Genomic DNA, 24,769 nt, shown 5'->3' with positions numbered 1-24,769 from the left:
TGAAAGTAATAGCAGCAGCAGCAACAAAAATAATGACAACAATTACTGTAATAAAAGTATCAACTTAAAGCAGAAACCAAGAAAAAAATTATTGCAATAAAAACAAAAAAAAAAACAACAAAAAATCTCTGCAACAGTCGTAGAAACAATCGTAAGAGAACATTGCAACAAGAACAACGATGATACCAACAATCATTGTATAGCAACAATAACAGAAACAATAATAGTGATGATTTTCGTAATAGAAACACCACGGATAACAATTATTATAACATCATTGACAATAATAAAACCAATAACAACAGCTATAATAATGATAAGATAAAATAAATTATTATTATTGGTGGTAGTAGTAGTTCTTGTTGTTTTTCTGTTATTGGTGTTATTATTGCTGGCGTTTTTAATTTTGTTATAACACGTTTTTTAAAATCGTATTTCATATAATATAACAAACAATTATTTCATATTATTTCATATCGTACAAAAAACATTATATTGGAACACTTTCTCTCACTCATAAAGGACCTATTGATTAAAGCCATTTTCTTAGAAAACTTGAGATGTTGTGGTTAACGTCGCATAACAGAATAGTATTAAATGCTTGGTTTATGTGACAAAACTATTTAAGTTAGGGATCAGCTAAGCTATGTTAGAATAATAATGTTCAACCCACATAATATAACACAAGTTCTATATGCAGATAAACATTTAACAAACGCCAACGTCTCTTTTGAAATAAAGCATTGAATTCTCCAACTTTTTCAATCCAAAGAACATATCAACACATTTTAACTATGATTTGTTTTTCCAATTATTTTAGCGGATTTTATCCATCTTAATTCCTGGGGTCGACTGCCAACCTTCGTTCTTTCTATTATATATATATATATATATATATATATATATATATATATATATATATATATATATATATATATGATAGAAGTTATTTCGGTCTATGTTTGGGCATTGAGTACATAGAATCACTAGAACGAAGTGCCTGCAATTCATCCTGTTCTACTTGCCAGATCCAGAAATGATTGGTCATGATTTTAAAGTTCTTAAGTTAAGCATCTCATGATTTGCAAGAAAGAACTTTGATGAATTATGTGATCCAAGTTATTGATTAAAAGACTTTAAAAGCAACACACGCAGACACACAGACACACACAGGCATAGACAAAGACACATATACACACAGACATAGACAGAAACAAACACACACACATGTATGTTAAATACACACACATGTTTTAAATCAGATTGCTTACAGACTTTTTGGACGAATTACTTTCATCACAAACTTTTTGCCAAGATGAAGTACATAGAATACTGAAACGTAAATGTATTCATGAAGACCATTTTAAATGTTCATATTTTGTATATTTATAAAGCATATTGTGATACTTATTTATTGAACTCTTTTGGATGAAAATATTGATGTTTAGTTTGTCTCATTTATACTTGTGAGCTTATTTAATTTATATATATATGTATATATATATATGTATATATATATGTATATATGTATATATATATGTATATATATGCGTGTATGTATGTATATGTGATAAAAAAATATCTAAAACCACATCATCTACATAAACAGATAAATATCACACAAAATATCACACAAAATATCACACAAAATATCATACAAAACAAAATGAAACCAGTTGAAATACTTCAAACATCGCTTAAAAACCATATCAATTTTGTTAATATAAAACAGTCAGTAAAATTGTTTTCTAATATTAAATAAATCAAAACCATTTTATAACACGATTTATTGTGCCAACTTATAAAGGTAAAGTAAAAAACAGAATTTCTTTTATTCCTTTACAATCTTTAATTCATTTATATAATTTCCCGTAAGTCTAAATTATCCTAGAGATTTTATCTGGAATTGCCCAATAATTTACATGCAATCCGTTTATAAAACCAACATCATAAAATATTACAATATTATTTTAAAGCCATCTGACACATTGCATTCATAACATGTTCTGGCAACTTATTCTGATCAATTTATGCTGTCTCTAATCCCGATCTGTATTGATAGAAATAATATATTTTTGCAATATTCAAAACACTTTATTAAAAGAACTGAATGACTTCATTTTTCAAACGATGATATTAAACAACGCAATGGGTTTTTTCTATATTTATTTATTGGTAAATTTGTCTTACAGACATTCATCAGAGAAAATAGTCGTCGAAAAGTTTATTAAATTCTAAATCATTATGAGTTTGTATATTTCATTCGGATTTGGTTTACTATGAGACACATTCTTTTCCGATGAGAGTCGACTAAAAAAATGTAAATTACAATATAAAAGTGTTGCATTTAATGCCATAATAACATTTTTTAAGCATTACTTAAGCTTTCTTCTTGCGATAAGGATTGCTAATTTGTATTATTTAGATCATTCAGACCACTGTTCTCATCTGAGTACCCTTTATATAAAGGGGTCCGCTCGAAATTATGTAGATATTTCTGAATATGTAGATTGCTAAGCTCAAATAACATCTCGAAAAAATGTTCGCACTTGACTCTCTACGTTTTGATGTCTAGAAAGTCATACAAAATATATAAAGATACAAGCAAGATATACATTTCACAATGTGTAATACTATCACAGCATGGACCATTTCACAAGTGTAAAGAAGTCTGATTTCAAAATGCTTTAAAGCACTCAAACACACGAGAAACTGTGTAAAAATAAAGCTTATACAATTGAAGTTATATTTTAGAAAATGTTTCATTTTGTGGAGTTGATCAAAATGTGCTGAAATGTTGAGAGTCTGTATAAGTGTATCTTTTAATAGATAAGCATTATAAGTGTATAAGTATATGCCATTTGCATACGTTTGAAAACTTACTGAATCAGGGTTTTATGATTCCCTAGAGACACTATACATTCGCTTAGTACTTTGTTTTAATTTTTTTATCACTTTGTTTTTGCTGAGGGTGGGGCATTCTACCGGATGCCAAACATTCTCCCATAAGTTTAAGTACTCCAACCGGGAGATCTTAAGATTCTAACCGTCCCTTTAAGCGCTCTTGCACTTGGTTCACCGGGTATATTCGCCAGATAGTTTTTGAAATTCTTTTTCATTAGCCCGGCTATTCCTATAATGACTGATTAGAGACGCTTACTTCAACTAGGGTTGCCATTTTATCCCTCTTGTCCCATATCACTGTCAGATATGTTTTTTCCCATATCAGTATGTCAGACATGGCTTAATAGACCCATTTTCTAGGTATGTAGTTGTAGGAATTTCGTAGTCATAGTGGATGGTGCATGACTTATTTCCAACTGTTCTTTCTGGTACATGTTCCCAAGATTTGCTACTACACTGGATATTCAAGTTTTCAATATGCATAGGTAAGTGATCAGTTCTTCTGAATTCACGTGTTAGGTTCAAAAGAGCATACACGGCAGACAGATGGACAGACAGTGTACGCCTTGCATATTTGATAATGTTATAATAGCTTCCATTGCATGTATGCGTTCCATGGAATATTTTCATGGAAAATATTTTTTCTAGATCCGTATGATTTGTAGGATTTGTGATATAATGATTGACTTCATAACAAGTAAAGGGCATGTGTTGTTAAAATAAGTTATAACTTAGAGAAAGAAGATTAAATTAAAATACGACAGAGCTACAGCTCCCTCGTATTTTAATTCGTTCTCTCTCTTTCTTTTTATGCTTCACACACACACACATACACACACATACACACACACACACTGTCTTTTTTATCTCTCTTTCTTCCTCTCAAATTAAAATTTTATCTCTGTTTACCTTAACCCACTTATAAATAAAAAAATCAACTTGTGTTCAATTAGTCACATACAATCATTTGCAGTGTTACTTTAATCCTTTTTTCTCTCTTTCACTCCATACTTTTCACACGCATAAACTATCGTTTTATTTCTCTTTCCATCATCTATGTTAGTCTTAGTTCTGATCTATATACCACATAATCTACGCCTTAACACCGCTGAAAATATTATAATCCTATACCTTAACATATAAGCAAAAACAACTTGCATTCAATTATTTGTATACAACGGAAATAACACGAAAAGAGTGGATTTGATGTTAAATAGGCAGAATTATCTTTGAAACGTTCTTCACTCTTTTTCTGGCTGTTTTAACCCCCCCCCCATCTCTAGCTGTCTTTCCCTCACACGATCCTCCCTGCGCGTGCCCGGCGTATCTGCTTCTCCTCGTGTGCCAATTTGCGAGACGTTGTCTAATGGACGCCGCCAGTCGAAGCCTCCCCGCCTTTTCCTGATGGATCCTTGCGCATGCGCGTCGCAGACGTAAAGACACACGCTCGCACACTTTGAGAAAATGCGCATATTTTCGAATTCGGTGACACTATGCTCATACAGAATCATTCATTTGTATAAGGATTCGTTTGAATAATTATATACGCGAATATTTACATACACGGACACATTCGTGTAGAAAGGTTGCAATAACAAAAAAAAAAAAAAAAAAAAAAAATCCACAGCGTTTGTCGATTTAATTTTCTAAATCTTCTGCTATGTCATTCAATCTCAAGGTGTAAAAAATATTTACAAACTTCGCGATTCTCATTATGTTTTTCAAAGTACTAAGTTTGTAAATAAACGTTAAAATGATCACTAAGCAATCGTTGTGCATTTTGTGTAATAACACATGTGTAAATACAACCGCAAACACACCCACACACGTGTGTGTGTTTGCGTGTACGTATATCTATGTGTGCATGTGTAATTAAACAAAATGCACAACGGTTGCTTGTCTTGTAACAATGCTTCTATTGTTAGATTAGTTTCTACAAAATGCTTACAGTTAGTTGTAGATTTCAGTCCACACACACACACACACACACACACACACACACACACACACACACACACACACACACACACACACACACATATATATACACACACACACACACATATATATATATATAGTAAGTTATAAAATATATATGGCAATTAAGCTACACATAATATTCCGCGTTTCATTCTCGTGAAAACTCAATGTTGCTTAACTTTGGTGATCTGACGAGAAACGGTGTGTCAACGCAATTATGCCGGATTAATATAATGATATGATGTGGTGTCAGGTTTACTTTATAAATCGTTCCTATGTCTGAGCATTTTTCCATGTGATAAAACTAAACAATAAAAGTTAAAGCTCAATAATTTAATGTCAGGTTACATTAACTTAAACGACAAGTTTTGCATAACTAAAACACTTTTTTTATATTAAGAACGTTTGCACTTTGAAAAGTTGTGTATTTTACTCGTAATACATTTTCCATCATACTGGAGTCTACGTAAAATACGTTTTCTTGAAAAAAAATCACATATATGGTCTCACCTTACTTATTTTTATCCAGTTTCTTCTGATTTTACATTACAAACAATCTTATTAAATATTTTCTATGCTTTTATATTGCATTAGTATAAACTAAATACAATTTACACACATTCGAAATTGTCTCTTATACAATTCAAATTCTCTAATAATTTGTTTTTCTTTTCTGTATTGAAATGGGAAATAATATGACTGCTTATTTAAACTGAATGATTTTTTGCGATTGTCATAAATAAAATCATTGTTGTATTGATTTGTTAACAGTTTTTCCAAATATTCGCAATTCAATTAACAGATGAACAATTACATATTTTTACTAACGTGTTATAAGTTTTACTGATATATAAAATATTGGATTTGCATATTATACATGCTAATATAAATTATTATTATTATTATTATTATTATTATTATTATTATTATTATTATTATTATTATTATTATTATTCGTAATTATAACCACTTAGGCTCCAGCTTCTAAAACTATTAGATAGTTGATGGTTAATGATTGGTTTATATTTTAATGCATAATAGATTTGTTTTCCCTTTTTACTTTCAGAATAAAATTTGTTTTTTTTTTTTTTACTAACAAGTCATTTCTTATCGAGTGTCAAAGGTCAATCGAGGATAAGGACCAATGAGTTTGTCAGATGGACGGTGAGAAAACGCCGTGATTATTAATAATATTGGTTGAGACTCTGTAGAACTTTTATATTTAATAGAAAGGCTCAGCAAGAACTTTTTAACATTGAATTTAAAAACGACCATGTTGTAGTCAGCTAGGAAGTAGATGGATAATTTTGGGAAATTATGCTCATTGAAGTTAGTTTTAGTTTTCACTACACAGAGAAAGCAAATAACTGTGCAAAAGTTTACATCAAAGTTCAGTTAATATAATTTATATTGTTTTTTTTTTTCTCTCGTCGCCCACTTTCTTGAACCAACACATCGATATACTTTCAATAATTTTAGATAACTCTAAATATCTCAATTTAAAATTCACAAAACGTCAATAGTGTCCATGTTTGTACCATAAGCAGGAAAAGTGTGAATATTATAAAGAAGTTTCTTAGTTACGTTATTGATGTATACTAAACCAGTAATTGATTAGTCGTCATAAATTTGATCATAATTGATTATTCCATATTAAAAAAACATAAATCAAATATAGCTAATTCAAAATATTTTAACAATCTTGTTTTAAAAAAAACATCAGCATTTGAAAAATATTTTCTATGGAAAATATTACATTTATGTTGTAATTACTAATTAGCAAAAAAAAAAAAACGCGTGATATTTTTATGACTGATTTTTACTTGCGCGCGAAAAATTGCATTTTTGTACGCATGCGTCGACTAAATTGTGCAATATAGTGACTTAATCGGCGCCGGGAAGTTACACACAGCTGTAAAACTAATTGTTTCATAGTAAGAAGACAATCAAGAATAAGTCCGTTGTAACACGGACAGATAAGATCACTTATATATATATATATATATATATATATATATATATATATATATATATATATATATATATATATATATATATATATATATAATAGTAAAGTACCCGTCGTTGACTGGGTCCAAAAATAGCCTACAGAAAATGGACTCTGATTTATGAAAGTATGATAGGTTATGAAAAGGAAGGGTTGTAAATTTGGGTTGAATTTGGGGGTATCAAAACCAAAGCAAAATATGATGAAAGTAAAAATAAAATAGATAAACCCCATAATTTATTATACCATACCTGTTCACGCTGAAAAACTTATCACAGTATTCTGTGGATCTATATTAAAAAACCTTGTTAAACTTTGTGACATATTTCCATTCTATGGAGGGCAGGTGCGAACGAAGACCCCATAATTTTATTATACCATATTTCTTCAAACTGAAACATAATTATCAAAGTATACTTACACAGATAGATATGAAAAGTTTTTTTTTTATTGAAGTTTGTGCCTATTTCTAGTCTATGGAGGCCAGGCGCGAACGCAGACCCCACAATTTTATTATATCATCCCTATTTAAGTTAAAACATACTTATCGAAGTATTCCTATGTACATTTATATCAAAAACACTTGTAAACGTTTTTTTTTTTAATTTTAATTTTTTTTTATTTCCATACTTTGTGGACCAGACGCGAACGCAGGCCCCACAATTTTAATGAACCACTGTTCTGTGTCTCGATAATCTTCTATCAGTTTTTTAAAATAGTCAACCATATAGGGGCCTATTCGTGACCAGACACACACACACACATACATACACACAGACATTCAGCTTATATATATATATATATATATACACACACACATAGATAGATATAATTAAATAAGCAAATCAACATGCTAGTAGATATAAGAATCCACATTTTCATAATTATATGAACACAAGAAAGAACCAATGCGGATTAATCTACGTTTAATCGTTTCCTTTGTAAAAATGATTAAATAAATAAATACATTTTCTGTGGGATCAACTGGATTCGAACTTGGAATACACAGGTTGTTAGTCGTTGTAAATAAAGATTCAATAAATAAATAAATTGTAAAAATGATTAAATAAAAATAATCGAAAATAAAATGATAGAATTACACAAAACAGCAAAATAAAATTAAAAATAAAATGTTAACAATGCACACATACACACACACACACACACACACACACACACACATATATATATATATATATATATATATATATATATATATATATATATATATATATATATATATATATATATATATATGTCTGATAAAAGCTATATGACAAAATTTTCCGTGTTTCATCCCCGTAAGAACATGCTATCTTGTTCTTCTCACGCATTAAGCACGGTTTAGTAAATACTAGAAAATCGATACAAAACTATTATATCTCCTTCTAAATGTTCATTTGAATTATGAAATAATAATAATAATAATAATAATAATAATAATAATAATAATAATAATAATAATAATAATAATAATGATAATAAAAATAAATTGTAGTGTTGGCATCAAATAGTCGAAGTGCAAAGAGGACTGGGACATTGGCGAGGTTTATTGCTACCAAAATTCCAATGATGACCAATGGACATTGCAAATGTGAACTCAATGACAAGCGGTTGTTGCGAGAATGCAAATTCATTTGCAAAGTTTATCAAAAGAGTTGGAGACTTGTTGTCACCCAGACTCCAAGCCACACCACCGTTTGTTGTGAGTGTGCAAATAATATATATTTTTAATTTTAATATATATATATATATATATATATATATATATATATATATATATATATATATATATATATCTTGCTCTTCTTTTATTGACCACTCTTAATAACCTTGTTAAATTCATTAGTTATCACTCTTGAATACCTACAACTTGGTATATATGTATATATATATATATATATATATATATATATATATATATATATATATATATATACATACACATATGTGTTTGTGTATGTATGTGTGTGCGTGTGTGTGTTAAGATGTGGCATAGGAGTCATATACATCCGATAATTTTCGACATTTCTTTTCTTCTTTTCTTTTATAACAAAATAGAAGCACATCCACCCGAGAACAATCCACCTGGCCTTGCAATACGCCCATATTCTTTTTAGTTTTTGTTTTGTTTTCTTATTTATTTTCTCTCCTTACTCCCCACTGGCAATTTGTTTCAAGCCGTTTAATCTAACTAATGTGTCCCCTGTACATCCCAATGCGAAAGTGTCATTAGATCCATGCACTGAAGCAAACTACACCCGACGACCATTGGTTTCCCAAACATTTCAGGCCCAACAACTCTGGAGATGTAATTAAATGTGCCGAGAAAGAATGAGTTCGACTGGAAAGTTTTACCCCCTTTTTCCATGTCTTGTTTAATAGAGTGTTCAGGTTTGATTGAACAGCTCTTATCTGTCTCTGTTATTCTTATTGTCTTATTGTGAAGATAATGAAACGTTGCTGAAAGGCGCGGTTAGAAGTATCCAATAGTAATCGATCAAAAACATAAGGAAATACAAAATCAGGAATAGGTGTTGCGGTTTTTTTTTCCAATCTATAAAACACAGAAAGAACTACTTTTCAGCCGACCTGATATAAAATTCTACGTCAAAATGCAACTTTAATTAAAAAAATAATGGATTAAACATGTTTATATATAGCATACTTTAATATACATAGAAAGTGGTTTGTGTTTACTTTAAGCTTATAAGTAAAAATCATTTAGAATATCTGCATAAATATAATTAAACATAATAATTAAATAAAGATGATCATCCCATAAGAAAACCTAAAAATACCGAATAGGGAATTAATTAAAATGAATGTTTAAATGGACATACAAATTAGCTCGATCTTTTGCAGATGAATACAATTTCACGACCCATATGTAACAAAGTTGTATTTTCTTTTGAAACAAATTGAAAAAAAAACAAGGTTTTAATATGAATATCAATTATTTTAATATGAATATCAATGCACACAAAAAAATATAATAGTATAGATTTATTAATATTATAGATATATGAATTAACGAATTTAATATTTGATTAACAGAATCAATACTTTTTACAAAGAATGTTATCGATTACACACGATTTTAATGTTTAACTGTTAACATTCCCAGTAAAAAATCCGTGTAGACTCACGCTGCGTAATACATTAGTAAATGTATAAATTTTACTTCGCTATGAAAAGTGAGAAAATATGTTTATATCTCCTGAAGATCTTTTGCTAATGCTAGTATTTAAAATATCGTTTGGGGAATCTCATTGCGTTTACTGATATTTTAAACCGATCACTTAAAATGATTTTTGTCTATCTTTATAAGTTAACTTCGTTTTCCATTTACTAGCCACTGGCTGCAATCATCAGCTACTCCTTCCAACTTTCCAGTTAAGTAATCTAACCCAGTAAGAAAAAAGCAACAATAGAAACGAAAGGCCGTCAGTCCGCAAGTCGTGTGTCGTTGGTTGGCTGACGCCGGGGGATACGCCACGGACACTATTGGGTGTAACACTGTTTAATCACACCTGTGTTCAGGTACAAAAAAAAAAAAAACTGGGGGAGGTTCTTGAGTAGATAAACCACTTGGAGCTCAGTTTCCCCTCCCCACGTACTTTCCATTATTTCTACCTAGTTTCTGTGTGTATATTTTCCCTCTGTTCTTCGTTCTGTTTTTCGTCTGCGTCCATTATGCATAGAAACGTGGCTGGTTAACCAAGCTGCTCCTTTTGAAAACCGGCTGGCGCGTGTAAACTACGCCCCGCTCTCGACGGCCTCATCACAACCCTGGGGGCAAACCAATCAAAATACAAGTTTTGTTTGATGCGCCTACAGTTTCTTGTTTACTCGATTTTTCACTGGTCGACCAGTGATCTCAGATAGTACAACAGCAAAAACCAAAATGGCGCGATTTTGAATTTGATTTACAAACTATTAAGCGACTGGCGATTCATATTAAAAGATTTAAAAAAATTATAAACTAGTTAAAGGGCTGTCGTTCCATGAATGATGCTTTGTAGATCTTGTTTTTCACAAATTTAGTAGTTTATAAGAAATGAAATAAAAATTATAAAAAGTGATCTAGTACGTTGAATCGAGAGAGAAAGAAAAAGACAATAGAGAAAAGGAAAGAGCGAGAGAAAGAAAGAGAGAAGGGGAAGGGAGGGAGAGAGAGAAAGAGAGAGAGAGAGAGAGATGATAGAAAGATTGAGAAGTAAATCAACACGAATATGAATATCAGATATTTCCTGGATTCTTCATGTAAATAATGATAAAAAAGTTTTTAAACTCTTGAAAAAGTTAAAAATAAAAAGAACTTGCTGGTGAATGTCTTTATCAAGCGATATATATATATATATATATATATATATATATATATATATATATATATATATATATATATATATTCCTGTTTATTTCTCTTGCAATCCATTTTTTTTGGAGGGAGGCGGGATAATGTTCGAACGTTCTGTCCGAGTGTAAAATGAAATTTGCCGTAGTCGCAAACGTTTTCAACTTCCATAAGTCGTCCTCAGGCTAGTGATGAATTAAAAATTGCGTTGGGGTAATTTATTGAAAAAACGATTAAAATCATTAAAATCATTAAAAGCACTTGAGCATGCCTTCTCCTTCTATATTGTGTCTCATTGGTGGTTGTGTTTTTCATACGGATTAGTAAGGCTTCAATGATTGGGAAGCGCAGATCACATTGTGAGACGCCTATAATGGCGGTGTATTTAATTAGTATATTCCTAAATTCAGTTTTGGGTGTCATGTGCTGTAAGGTGTTGGTAAATAGAGATATTCGGGAAAGATAGGTGGCATGTAAGTCGGCGGAAGATATTGGTTCTAGTCATGCCGATATACATACATACATACATACATACATACATACATGATGATTGCAACGTCTTATCAGCCGAGTGCCACTCCCTCAGACACTTAAAGTCCATGAGCCCAAAAATGACTTCCATCGCCACAGGACCATTTTAATAGACAAATGCCTGATGATGTTACAGAGTCTTAGCTTTGTACGACAGCTAAGTCTCTCTCTGTGTTCAAAATAGTGAGATGCAGCAACAAGCAAGAGCAAGACAACCAGCAACAAGTTAAACGGCAGACTAGCTTTATGCGGGTACTGGTCTCCCGCTTTATGGTTTTTTAAATCAGAGATTTGCTTCTCCTAGAAAGGTTGCCTTCACTCTGGCTTACGGGAGCCCTCTCCACCCCAACACACACATACATACACACAAACACACACGGTGTTAGTTGGCCGTTGACCCCGAAAAAGGGTTCATTCACCCTTTGGAAGGTTTTGTTTTTAATCCTTCAGGGAGATTAGCCACCCTCCTCACCAAACAAGTCTGGTGGGGGAACCAGTTTAGTCGCCGGTGGCCCGATCATGAGGCAGGTAGTACTGGGTTACATCGTACCAGTAGCATATGAAATGACCTGACATACATACATACATACATACATACATAAGATATTGACAAAACAAAGTAAGATCGCACACGAGAAAAAGAAACGAAGATAAAGAAGAGAAGACAGATAGAGGGAGAGAGAGAGAAAGGATGTATTAGAGAAACAGATATGAAGAAGACGATAATGATTGAGGAAGCGAGAAAAGAGAGATGAAGAAGGGAGAAAAGGAGAGAGAAACGGCGAGAGAAAAAAAAGAAAGAAAGAAATGTAGGGTCGGCTTATTCTCGCTTAATTCTGACCTTCGCTGCGATCAAAAGACGAATCGATTTCCCCATTTACAATAAGAATAATTGAAACGAAAACTCTTCGAAAAGATGGCGGCCAAATGGATATTTCAGATGAGGTTGAGGCTTTTAGAAGCGAACGAATCACGTTTGCCAACGAATTGTTTGATAAAAGGAGTTCAACCTGGCCATTAGTAAAAATAGATTATCATTCTCCAAGTCGTATCGTCAGCATCGATAATAGATTTTCAAACAGATAGAACTAAGAGTTCTCTCACTGCTTTAATGGCAATTATATCCTTGTTATAATTAAGATTTTGTGTGTGCATGTTTGCGGAGAATATCTATTTAAAGGGTGTTGCAAAATATGATGGGATCATTATATGTAATCCCATCAACATATAAGTACAGTGAATGGTGTCATTTAACATCGTTCCTAGAAATACTATTCAGAGTTTAAGATGAAACATGAGAATTACTAACAATTCTTTTTATTAGGAAAACATGTCTGACAACAAATGCGGATTTGAACTATTGTGTAGATATTCTTTCATTTTAATAATTTTTGAAGATTTGGATGATAATTTTACGTTTGTAAATAATTATGCCACTTTCATAGACATGCTTCATATTAAAAGACACACGTGTAAGCTTAGTACACCAAGAACTGTTACCAAAGGCAATGACATCTTTTTACCTGTCTGCCTAACTAATTTATGTATTTTAAAGTGTTATTATTGCATTTTTATAATCCCAGCTAGTAACATGTGTACATCTCAAAACATAAAACTAAAAATACAAGTTTAAAGAGTCAATTATTTTTAACACGAATAGTTATACATAGATGATCTTCACTGAATATATATATATATATATATATATATATATATGTGTGTGTGTGTGTGTGTGTGTGTGTGTATGTGTATGTGTGTTAGAATGGTAATACTGTCAAAATAAAAGTTAGGTGCCTCTTACCCTCTTTCTTTAAGCTTTAATGCTACTTATATATAAGTTGCTTCACTTAAACATAATATACACATATATATGTATGTATATATAAATATATATATATGCATATATATGTGTGTGTATGTATTTCTGTTTGTATTATATATATGTAATAAGTAGGACTATGACAACAGCATATTCTTTTCATTGTTTTGACCCTCGAGTATATATCCAACACAGTTAGATACAGTTAATTAACCGATAACCACATCACTCTATATAAAAGCATATAAGATATCAACGGATACACACTCGAGAGTCAAAATAATGAAAAGAATATGCTGTTATTCTAGCCCTAGTAATAAGTATGTTTGTCAATTAATATCTTCTGTCTTTTTATGTCAGTAGAAATCTCTCTATTACTCTTTGTAAGTGCAAATCTTACTCGCTAATTCTCCCTTTCTCTGTCTGTCTCTTTGTCTCTCCCTTTTTCTCCCGTCCCCCTCTCTCTCTCTCTACACACACACACATACACACGCACGCGCACACACACACACACACATATATATATATAAATGCATATAACATGCAATCAACAGTATTGATACGTGTCATTTTCTCGCTTTCCATTCTTAACACTAACATATATTTATTATATATTTCTCATTGTAACAGTCTCGATTTAAACAAGTACGCATGAATGTTATTTATGAGACGGATAAGAACCCCTTATTTTTCTTAGTATTTACACTACCTTAGTTATCCATTCGTAGCTTCGTTCAGCTCTCGTTACGTTCATACCTACATATTCCTTTTTTAGGCGTATCTCTGCATTGACAGAATTACATACCTACCTACATACCCAAAACCAACATGGTTCATGAATCCTGCAAAAAGCAAAACTCATGTAGATGTCCATCTCTCAAGTTAAAGAGAGGAAACCGAAAAAAAGTATATAAAAATCTTGTATTTTTAAGTCTCTCGAAAGATACAAGAATAGAAGAAAAACGATAATAACAAAAGACGTACAAAAAATCGATGATTCCCACTTTCATCTTTCACACCCTTCCCCATGCATCAATAAGAAGTTTTTTTATTAAATTTTTGTATTATTTTTGCATTTTTGTCTGTTTTTCTTTTCTACTCTTTTTAATAGTTCGTTACTTTCATTTAAACGCCATCTTTTCTTTCTTAAAATATTTTTATGGGAGATTTTTTATGCTCGATTTTCAATCTTTCTTTTCAAAAATAAAAACACACATACAAAATCATACCTTTAGACTAATATAGTTTGGGTACGAATTACATAAGTAATAAAATAAATAATAAAAGTATAGAAATATTTAAGAATAAAATGGATGAATTCTGCTATAGTGGTATGAAAAGGATGACACTAAAAACAAATTTGGGGTCAGTTTTATAAAGATTTTCTTGATTATAAGTTGAAATGTAATTGTTGATTAAAAACGATGCCGAACGAGACGTAATAAATATAATAAATATATAATAAAATATAATAAATGTTTCGTTTTGTTATGTTTTCGCTATTTTCATTGAAATTTACCATTCCATCCTTTTGTTTTTCATTTTCTCTCACGAATTTTCAGTTTTGTTTTGCCATGTTGATAAGATAATAATAGAATTGATCCACTTCTCTAAACCAAAGAAAGAAATGCAATTTACACAATAAAATATGTAACATTTAAACCCCCAACACACACACACACACACACACACACACACACACACACACACACACACACACACACACAAGCGCACACACACACATATATATATATATATATATCACAGTTTTTTTGACGCATGGTTTAGGTGCTTGAAATAGTACAAGTTTCGAATGTTGGCATGAATACACTTCTTAGCCTAGCCACACTGATGCGTTGTAGATGAAGGAACAGCTGTCGTTTGGTTATACACGCACACACACACACACACGCACACGCACACACACATATATATATATATATATGTATATATATTAATGTATGTGTACTTTTTTGCGAATGTGCTAATTTTATAGGTATCCTCAATTTATAGTTTATTAATTAATTAGAAGCATAAATAGTATCTGTTCCAATTCCTTATTCAAAACGTTCTAAAAATGTGCACTTTTATTGGCTTCGGAACAAAAACAAAATGATGTCTTCACAGACTAATTGCTCAAAGAACATCAGGCAAAATGGAGTTTACTTCGATTAAAGTATCCAATTTTCTCATATGTATTCTAGCATTCGATTGTCTTATCTGCAATTTATGCTTATTTTTCTGTTATTCTTGATTACAGCAATCAACGACTCATTAGTTTATGACATTTGCAAACATGGCCGTAGGACCGGCTTTATATTCACCGATTGACACAAAAAGGAAGATTGTTTTTCAGTGGAGATATGAGCGCAAAGATAATCAAATATTTTTATACCTAGAAAATTATTATGGCCGTTTTTTAGAGTCTTCATCCATTATCCTAAATATCTATCGCAATTTTAGCACAATAATTACAGTGTTGTAATCGTATATGGTTTTTAATTAGATACTACACGAAAATAACCAGAGAGAGAAAGAGGGAGAGAGACAGACAAACACAGAGAGAGAGAGAGAGAGAGAGAGAAGGGGAAGAAGGAGGAAGGGGGGAGATATCAGAAAAACTGACGTATCTGTATTATATAAGTATCCGTTACTAATAATATTTGGTAAAATATGATAGATAACGTTAGTCCACATAATTTTATTGAAATCTGCTCTCAAGTTTCATGTTGGAAGTCTTGATTTAAGTTGAAATTAATTGATTAGTTCACAATCATCAATTTAAATGTTTATTTCAGTAAAGTCGGCGGATAATTACGTAACATTGAACATTATAATTAATAGAATTAATCTACCGATTAAACATTTGCAATGCACATAGTCAGTGTTAACATAATGTGGACTTGAACAGATCTCAATCAAAATAAGAAATTGTCCATAATACTGAACCATATATATATATATATATATATATATATATATATATATATATATATATATATGACTACTTCATTTAATCACATAAATTAATATAAGAAAGTATAGATTTATGCGTAAACTTTAAGTATTTACTTCAACAGTGTTCAATACGTTAGTAGAGCTAGGTAGTAAGTTATAAAATATATATCGCCATATATATTTTATAACTTACTATATATATATATATATATATATATATATATATATATATATAGTAAAGTTCGTCATTTAAATATCATAACATTATATTTCTCGATACGGATTTACTTCTTTTTGATTGAATAAAAAATATTAGAAGAGAGTAAAACTAAACAAACTTCTACCAGACAAATATAGTTAATATAAACAGACACATACACACACACATATATATATATGTCTGTATGTGTTTCAATTCTTATAAAATATAATTTTGTAAATAGATGTTTACGTGAGATATATTAATGCATATATGTTGTATTAAGGAAGCCAATAAATGTACTGATATCACTCAACAGTTGAAGTTCTTTACTATTTGCAAATTTAATTAATATTCTTACATCTATTGTAAGCCGGATAGCAATGGGAAGTTGCCACTGAAACTAATTATTATGATCTTTAATCAATAATAATAATAATAATAATAATAATAATAATAATAATAATAATAATGATAATAATAATCAAAATGAGAACAAAGCTAAAAAAAGCATAAGCAACAAATATGGCGGACGGAAGTGACATGTATTCGATGGATTTCATTTGCGCATGCGTGGCGTTTATTATTTTCATCGATTTCATGCAAATCGTTGATTCAATAGCAATGAAGAAGAAGCAAATACGATAGAGGTCAAATAAAAGAAAATTAAATACAATGAAAAGAAAAATAGACTTAATAAAACGCCCACCTTACAATAATAAGGAGAAGGCGACATGATTTATAAATTAAAATTTTTAATGGTCGTTTTACGAGCTTATTTATAAAGCGTCGAGCCACGTAAATGTCTGATCCTATGCCCAGCTTCCTAATATTTGAAAAAAAAATGTAAATTAATGAAAAGAAAAAAGGAGTCTCAAGAAAAGAGTGTCCTGTGCTAATTGTTAAGTGCTTCCTGGATTATTTTAAGATATGTCGTATTTCTGTTATTATTTCCGGGCAAGACATGATACATTTTAAGAAAATGATTAAATTAAAAATGGATTGGTAACTTGATATCTCATAATTTTCCAAGCTTGGCGTATCATTTTTACTCGAACTGCATCGAGAATGTTCTATGTCCAGTGGCAGAGTTATTTTAATGGCACTTACTAGTAGAAATTAGCTTTAACAAGTAGCATTATATTCTTATTAGTTCCGAAAGCTAATGATTTATTTTCTAAAAGTAGAGCATTTATAATATTACAAAAATCCACTCATTCTTTTGATTACGTGATAAAACTTTTTCTCCTTTTAGCGGCGGGAAAGTAACAGAATATTTTGTCCCGTCACATATCTTACCAACTGATTAACCGAATGACGATTTCAAAGAAACCATTTCTTCCTAACTAGACGTGACATTACCCAAACAATCAGAGCCTTTGCAATATTCAGTCCTATTCCTATGTTATGTCACAGCAATTCATATATTTGTCACTTAAAAATCGTTTCTGGGAAATTTCTCATGAATAAATTTGCACCTCTGTCTTAGGAATCGATTTTAAATGGATCTCTGACTCTCGAGAACGGTCTTTGACTTCAAATATATTAGCTCGTTTTTAATTATTTTCTTATGTTTATATAGCCATCATCAACGAGCATTAAATCTTCGTTTATGAGGAATGCGTTTTCTTCGCTGATTTGTAAAATAGAGCGCGAAGAGACGACCGATCGTTTTAGATTGCCCGCGGGTAGCTGTAGAGTAGTGGCTATACTTCGGCCGCACACTAAAGCATGGACAAGCACAGACATAGAGAGAGGAAGAAAAGACTGACAGACAAACAGACAGACACAGGAACTGTGACAATCAGAGAAAGTGGGACAATTAGCGAAATAGAATAATGAAATTCAGAGGAAAAATGTGATAATTGAAACGAAAAGCGTCCAGTGAAAGGCAAACCTTACAACGAAGAAATATCCATTGTTAACAAAATTAGGTAAAGATTGATAGAGAAAGAATCTGGACGCTGACTCTGGTGGAAGAGCTTGGTATTATTTCTTAACATTTAAATAAATAAAAAAAAAAGAATAATAAAATATGGTAATGATGGATGAGACCATGGCGTTGGTTCTAATGCAAGAAGAAAAGTGCGTTTCAACAATGGCTGGACTGAATTGGGAAAAACTCCGAATAGAAGCGAACGGGAAAGACAATGAGGCGATGAGTCGGATTTTTGTGAATCCGCACTGAAGCGGCAGAAGAAGAGCCGCCATCTTTTGTTATCCCTAACCTACTATCGAATTCAATCACAGCTTTTACCATTCATGCTATTTCTTTAAGTACTAACATTATTACTTATACGACCAGCTGTGGTCATTTATGATATTTAGACCAGAATAAGAATGTACAATTTGTAAATTTATCGAAGTGTTAATTTATTTTGTTAATCGCAAAAAAAAAAAAATGACAATCTGGATAGATTAAGAACACTATGACAAAATTCAAGTTCATAGATCTAACAGCATAAGTTTAGTTATTGAACAAACAGGTACATGTCTCTCAGATAAGTATTAGTCAGAGTGCGAGAATGTGATGGCAATGAGGCCATAACCCTTTGATATATATATCAGAAACAGAGCTACACACACACAAACCCGTTTCTTATTTAAACAAACAAACACACACACAGATGCAAATATATATATATATATATATATATACTTTCAATTAGTTTTTACATAAGCAGTAATGTGTTGCTACACAGTCATGAGCATGTTTCGCTCTTCTCGTATTTAGTAATTAGAGACCTCTTTAGGCAACAACGATTATATTCAAAAGCGGAATGCTTAATCTATATATGTATTTTAACACACACACATATATATATGTATGTATGTATGTATGTATATACTAGAAGGCCAGTTGTAAAATAAGTTTATATTGTAATTCACGCAGATTTCGTATTTATTATTATAGAGCCGAGTCTCTATTGATTCTTACATTGCACCCGCTATATAGTGATGATTTCAAAAGTTTAAGAACATGACTTGCGTGCCATTAGCTAGAATCCAACCAAACAATATAACTCTCCTTAACATCTGAGCTACTTTAAAAATTAACGTAGTCAAACGTATAAATGTATATTTGATTTTGTGTAGAAGATACGAGTTTACTTGGCTTACGTCTGCCAACTTTTTCGATTTTGATCCTTTAGCAGCAATTTTTCTACCGGTTAAAAACTAAATCAAATTTTTTTCACAAGTTTGAATACCTTATAAATTTTTCAAGTACGTGAACTAATAATTGTACAATTCAGAATCGTTTTGCATACAAACAGTAACTTTATATATATATATATATATATATATATATATATATATATATATATAAACTTGGAATACATGTTTTTACTTATGTTGAATTTTTATTTTTTGTAAACATGTTCACGTAATATTGCTAATATATTTTGAGTTTTACAGAGTTATGCTATATAAGTTCTGTAGGTCCTAAAGTTTAATCTATTTAGCTAATTTTTTACCTGCAGTATTCTCTGGTATCCTGCCGTTAATTTTTTATATCATTAAAAGTGATATAAAATATTTTCTAATCTCATTAAGATACAACTTTTACTTCTTTTCCTCAACTTTCCCATTTCTAACCTAAAATGCATATAAAATCTGTTTTGTCTTCCTTGCCCTTAGTCTTGTATAATGCTGGGGGTTTTCTCCTCTTCTGATTAGAAGAATTTAGCTTTGAAATGCCATGAACTCGAGAAGTTTCCCCTTCTCATTTTCTTTTTTATTAATTGTAATCACCTTAATTTACATGATAATCTAATAAAGTTCTAATGTAACTTTAATTATTATCTTTATCTTTCTTATAAATTGTTTCTCTTAATCGGGTACAGCTTATTCTATCCAGACACATTAGCCCTTTCTCTCCGAAGAAATCTAATTTTTTCATGTCATGTTAACTTTGTTCCCCCCCCTCTCTCTCTCTCTCTCTCTCTCTCTCTCTCTATATATATATATATATATATATATATATATATATATATATATATATTATATAAATATATATATATATATATATATATTATATAAATAGATTGATAGATAGATAGATAGATGTTGTTTATTTGTTTTTTTAACGATATTTTTTGAATGAATTCAATTATTCATAAGAAAGTACATTTTTGCTTAAATGCTAGTTGGGAATAATTTTCCAATTAGTACCCTCAAATGGGGAGCGGCATATATATTGTTTTTTTTTTTTAAATATAATTATCCACTTACACGTGTTTCGTCGTCGACAACTCATCAGAGTGGCTGAATCTAGCGAGAATCTAACGAGACTGATACGTGTCAGTAAATAATTATATTAAAATAAAACAATATATATATATATATATATATATATATATATATATATATATATATATAAAGGAAAATTTGATACGTGTACACATATATATATATATATGCAGATGTACCTACACATTAGATATAAGAAACAATCATAGAAAATAGATTAAAATGTATTTTCTATTTATGAATGCCAAATTCGTAAGCAGACTTCTCAATCTTTTGCCGCTGCAACTATTGAAATCCAACCCATTTTTTCTTATTCTAAAGCGGACGAACAGACAGATGCTTAAATTGCTTTATTGGATCTGTAACTAACGCTCTTTTCAACCATCTTTCTCGTTAAAGACTTAACAATTGCGGCCGTGTTGCTGCCTCGTGTGGCCAGAAAAGAGTTTCCTCCGCAAAACAAATTGGCAGATGTTCGTGAATCAATAGTAAACATTGTGGAAATTATTATTTCCATTTAGAAACAAAACAGAAAAAAAAGAACACGTAAGAAAATAAGTGCCTTCTGAACGAATATATTAATCAATTTATTTCGCCTCAATTCACACCAGCTGGTAGTTAAGCTGTAAGGAGTGCAAATGTTGTTACTCGTCAGAATGATCGAGTGAAAACGTCTTTGTGAATCTAAGGAATAAAGAAGATAGATAAGACATGAAGACAATACTAAGTAGAAAAGTCCATCTTGAAATGAACGACCTCAATTTACTTACCTGTCGACGCATCTAAAATTCAAATTAGCATTTAGCATATCTCGTTTAGGTACTAGCAGATTGCAACTTCCGGAAAATAGTAAATAGCTCCTACAAAAGACACACAAACACACACGCACATATATGTGTGCGTGTGTGTTTGTGTATGCATGTGTATGTCCGAATGAGTGTTTATATAAATATGTGAATAATATATATATATATATATATATATATATATATATATATATATATATGTGTGTGTGTGTGTGTGTGTATATACATATGTATGTATGTATGTATGTATGTATGTATGTATAAATGTATTATAGTATACATTAACCTGTATAAGTTCATTATAGAAATAAAAAAAAACATTATAAAAATAGAAATAAAAACATTATAAAAATAGAAATAAAAACATAAACATAGATTACAATATGTGGTTTCAGTGCTTGTGGTACAAGTGCAAATGGGACCTCATTTGTTCCTTAACAACTCCAAAGTGCCGCACACACACATTTATATATATAAGCACAATAAAGGATGATGATGATGATGATGATGATGATGATGATGATGATGATGATGATGATGGATTGTTTCATCGAAAATAATCAAATAGTACGATTCTCTAAATAGCAGAAGAAATTGACAGAATTAATTTGAAGGAAAGTGCTTTTTACTATTAGAGGGAAATATGATCCTACTTTAACTCCTAGAAAAGTGATTGTTGTACAGATGCATATTCTGCCGTTTATGAAACTGGGCGAAGACATCCGTTAGTCATAATAGAAACTAAACTTACGCAAGCGACTTCTAGCGATAATTGCCAAAGCTTACGAAGATCAATAGCTAAATTTACAGATATGTCATGACGTCAGCTATAACACACACACACACACACACACACACACACACACACACACACACACACACACACACACACACACACACACACACATATATATATATATATATTGGCATTTGCGCGAGTATATTCTCACCATTTATTCTCTTTTGTTAATTTCAGGTTATATCCACGATGTCCTCTCCACATCGCTGTTGCAGAATGGTTTACAGAACGGTATGGAATCGGAAAAATCTTTTGGAAACGACTCTTACGACGAACCGGAACCAGAAGAGGACAGTCCGATGACTGCCGACAGCGTTGATGACTTGCGCGACTCCAGTTGCAGCCCGACGTCTTTGACGATTGGCTATACCTATGACGCGTTCTTCATCAGCGACGGTCGGTCAAGGCGGCGTAACGCCTTGGGCATCCCTGAAAAGACCGGCAGCCGACAGCGATATACGTGTAACGAATGCGGCAAGAACTATGCTACCTCGTCGAATCTGTCGCGCCATAAACAGACCCATCGGAGCCTGGATAGCAAGCTCGCCAAGAAGTGTCCACATTGCCAGAAGGTGTACGTCAGCATGCCGGCGTTGTCCATGCATATACTCACGCACGACTTGAAGCACCGTTGCGATGTGTGTGGTAAGGCTTTCAGTCGACCGTGGCTTTTGCAAGGACATATGCGCTCACACACGGGCGAGAAGCCGTTTGGGTGTGCCCACTGCGGCAAGGCCTTCGCCGACAGATCAAACCTCCGAGCTCATATGCAAACACACTCAGCTTTCAAACATTTCAAGTGCAAGCGATGTGACAAATCTTTCGCCCTCAAATCCTACCTTAACAAGCATTATGAATCTGCTTGTCTGAAAGAGTGATCTCATTTTTCAACCTTTTTACTCTTTTCAGTGAATGAAACTGTCTCTCGTAAACACACATCCATAAACACATGCAGACACCAAGGAAATATACAAAAATTACAACATTCTGTCATTCGACAACAATATACACACCGGAAAGAAGCTCGACGCATGCGCATTCGAACACTATACTTTGCACATTCCGTTCTGCAGTTCACACGAACTGACAACGAGTAATCGAAGAGGGGAGAAGTCATTTTTGAATGGATATAGCTCGTTGTTGAAAAGTTATTCCTTTGGAAAAAAACGTTTGATTGCAAACATTTGTGACAGTTTTAAGTGGTAATTAACGTAATGGAGAGAAACATTGTCATGCTAAAAAGAAACCGCCATTTTTGTAACTGGACTGTTGTGTCGCGTTGAAGATCAACGTTAACCAATATTATCAGTTCAGGATTTTTTGTCTGTAATCCAAAATGTCGACATCAGTTTGGAGATTGCGTTATACTCCAAACCAATTTTCTGAGGCTGTTCTAGACAACACCTTAATGAAAATAAGAATATAAAACTACAATATTTTTTTTATATCTGGTTGTGAACTTTGCGTTGTGACAACGAATGGTTAAACAAATCATAGAGATATTCACCCAACAACAAATTAAAAGTAAAAATAATCGAAACATTTTCTCTTTTTTTTTTTTATAAAGTACAAAAAATAAAAGAAATATTATGACGCGTTTTACCGAATCTTAAGCAATATATAAAACTGTGTTTTTAAAGGATTTTTTATAATTTTTATTTTGCAATATTTTTCTTCCATTCAGAGCACCACACTGTGCAATCATTCAGCAAAGATTTTTAATATGTAAAAAGTAACAACAACAACAACAACAACAACAACAACAACAACAACAAAAACAAAAAACAAAAAAAACAACAAAAGTATCAAAGCAAAATCCCCCAAACCAAAGAAGAATACAGAATCGCGAAGATAAAATACCTTTGACGTGGTATTTTATGTGTTATTCTCCAAAATAAAAACAAAAACACCGCTGCTGTTCAAGATGACATACAATTAAAACGAGATTCGATACTAATTCTGTTAGTGTTTCTGCAATAATATGAACAAATCCTAACAAATACTGCTGTTTCTACTGACATAATGGCGCCTGAATCTGCGTCACTTTAAAACTAATATGTCGGACTTCACGACAAAGGTGATGATTTTGATTTTTTTTTTAAAGAAAAACGTACTGCTGTCTTGATACGGCTAAAAACTTTGAATAAGAGTCGGGAG

General features: G+C 31.5%; 1 protein-coding gene across 1 annotated transcript in view; it reads left to right on the top strand.

Moving 5' to 3' along the window:
- The window catches only part of LOC145252649 (transcriptional repressor scratch 2-like), a 31,720-nt gene extending 7,278 nt beyond the window's left edge, over positions 1–24,442 (top strand). The window contains exon 2 of the mRNA XM_080112393.1: positions 22,790–24,442. Coding sequence (XP_079968519.1) covers positions 22,790–23,490 — 701 coding nt within the window. The 3' untranslated portion in view covers positions 23,491–24,442. The remainder of the gene's footprint in view (positions 1–22,789) is intronic.
- The last annotated feature ends 327 nt before the right edge of the window (positions 24,443–24,769 follow it).

The sequence above is a fragment of the Euprymna scolopes genome, chromosome 29 (genome assembly GCF_053919585.1).
Source record: "Euprymna scolopes isolate OS-2025 chromosome 29, ASM5391958v1, whole genome shotgun sequence".
NCBI classification, from domain to species: Eukaryota; Metazoa; Mollusca; class Cephalopoda; order Sepiida; family Sepiolidae; genus Euprymna; species Euprymna scolopes.
The sequence above is the reverse complement of the archived record's forward strand: the minus strand, read 5'-3'. Positions and strand labels throughout refer to the sequence as shown.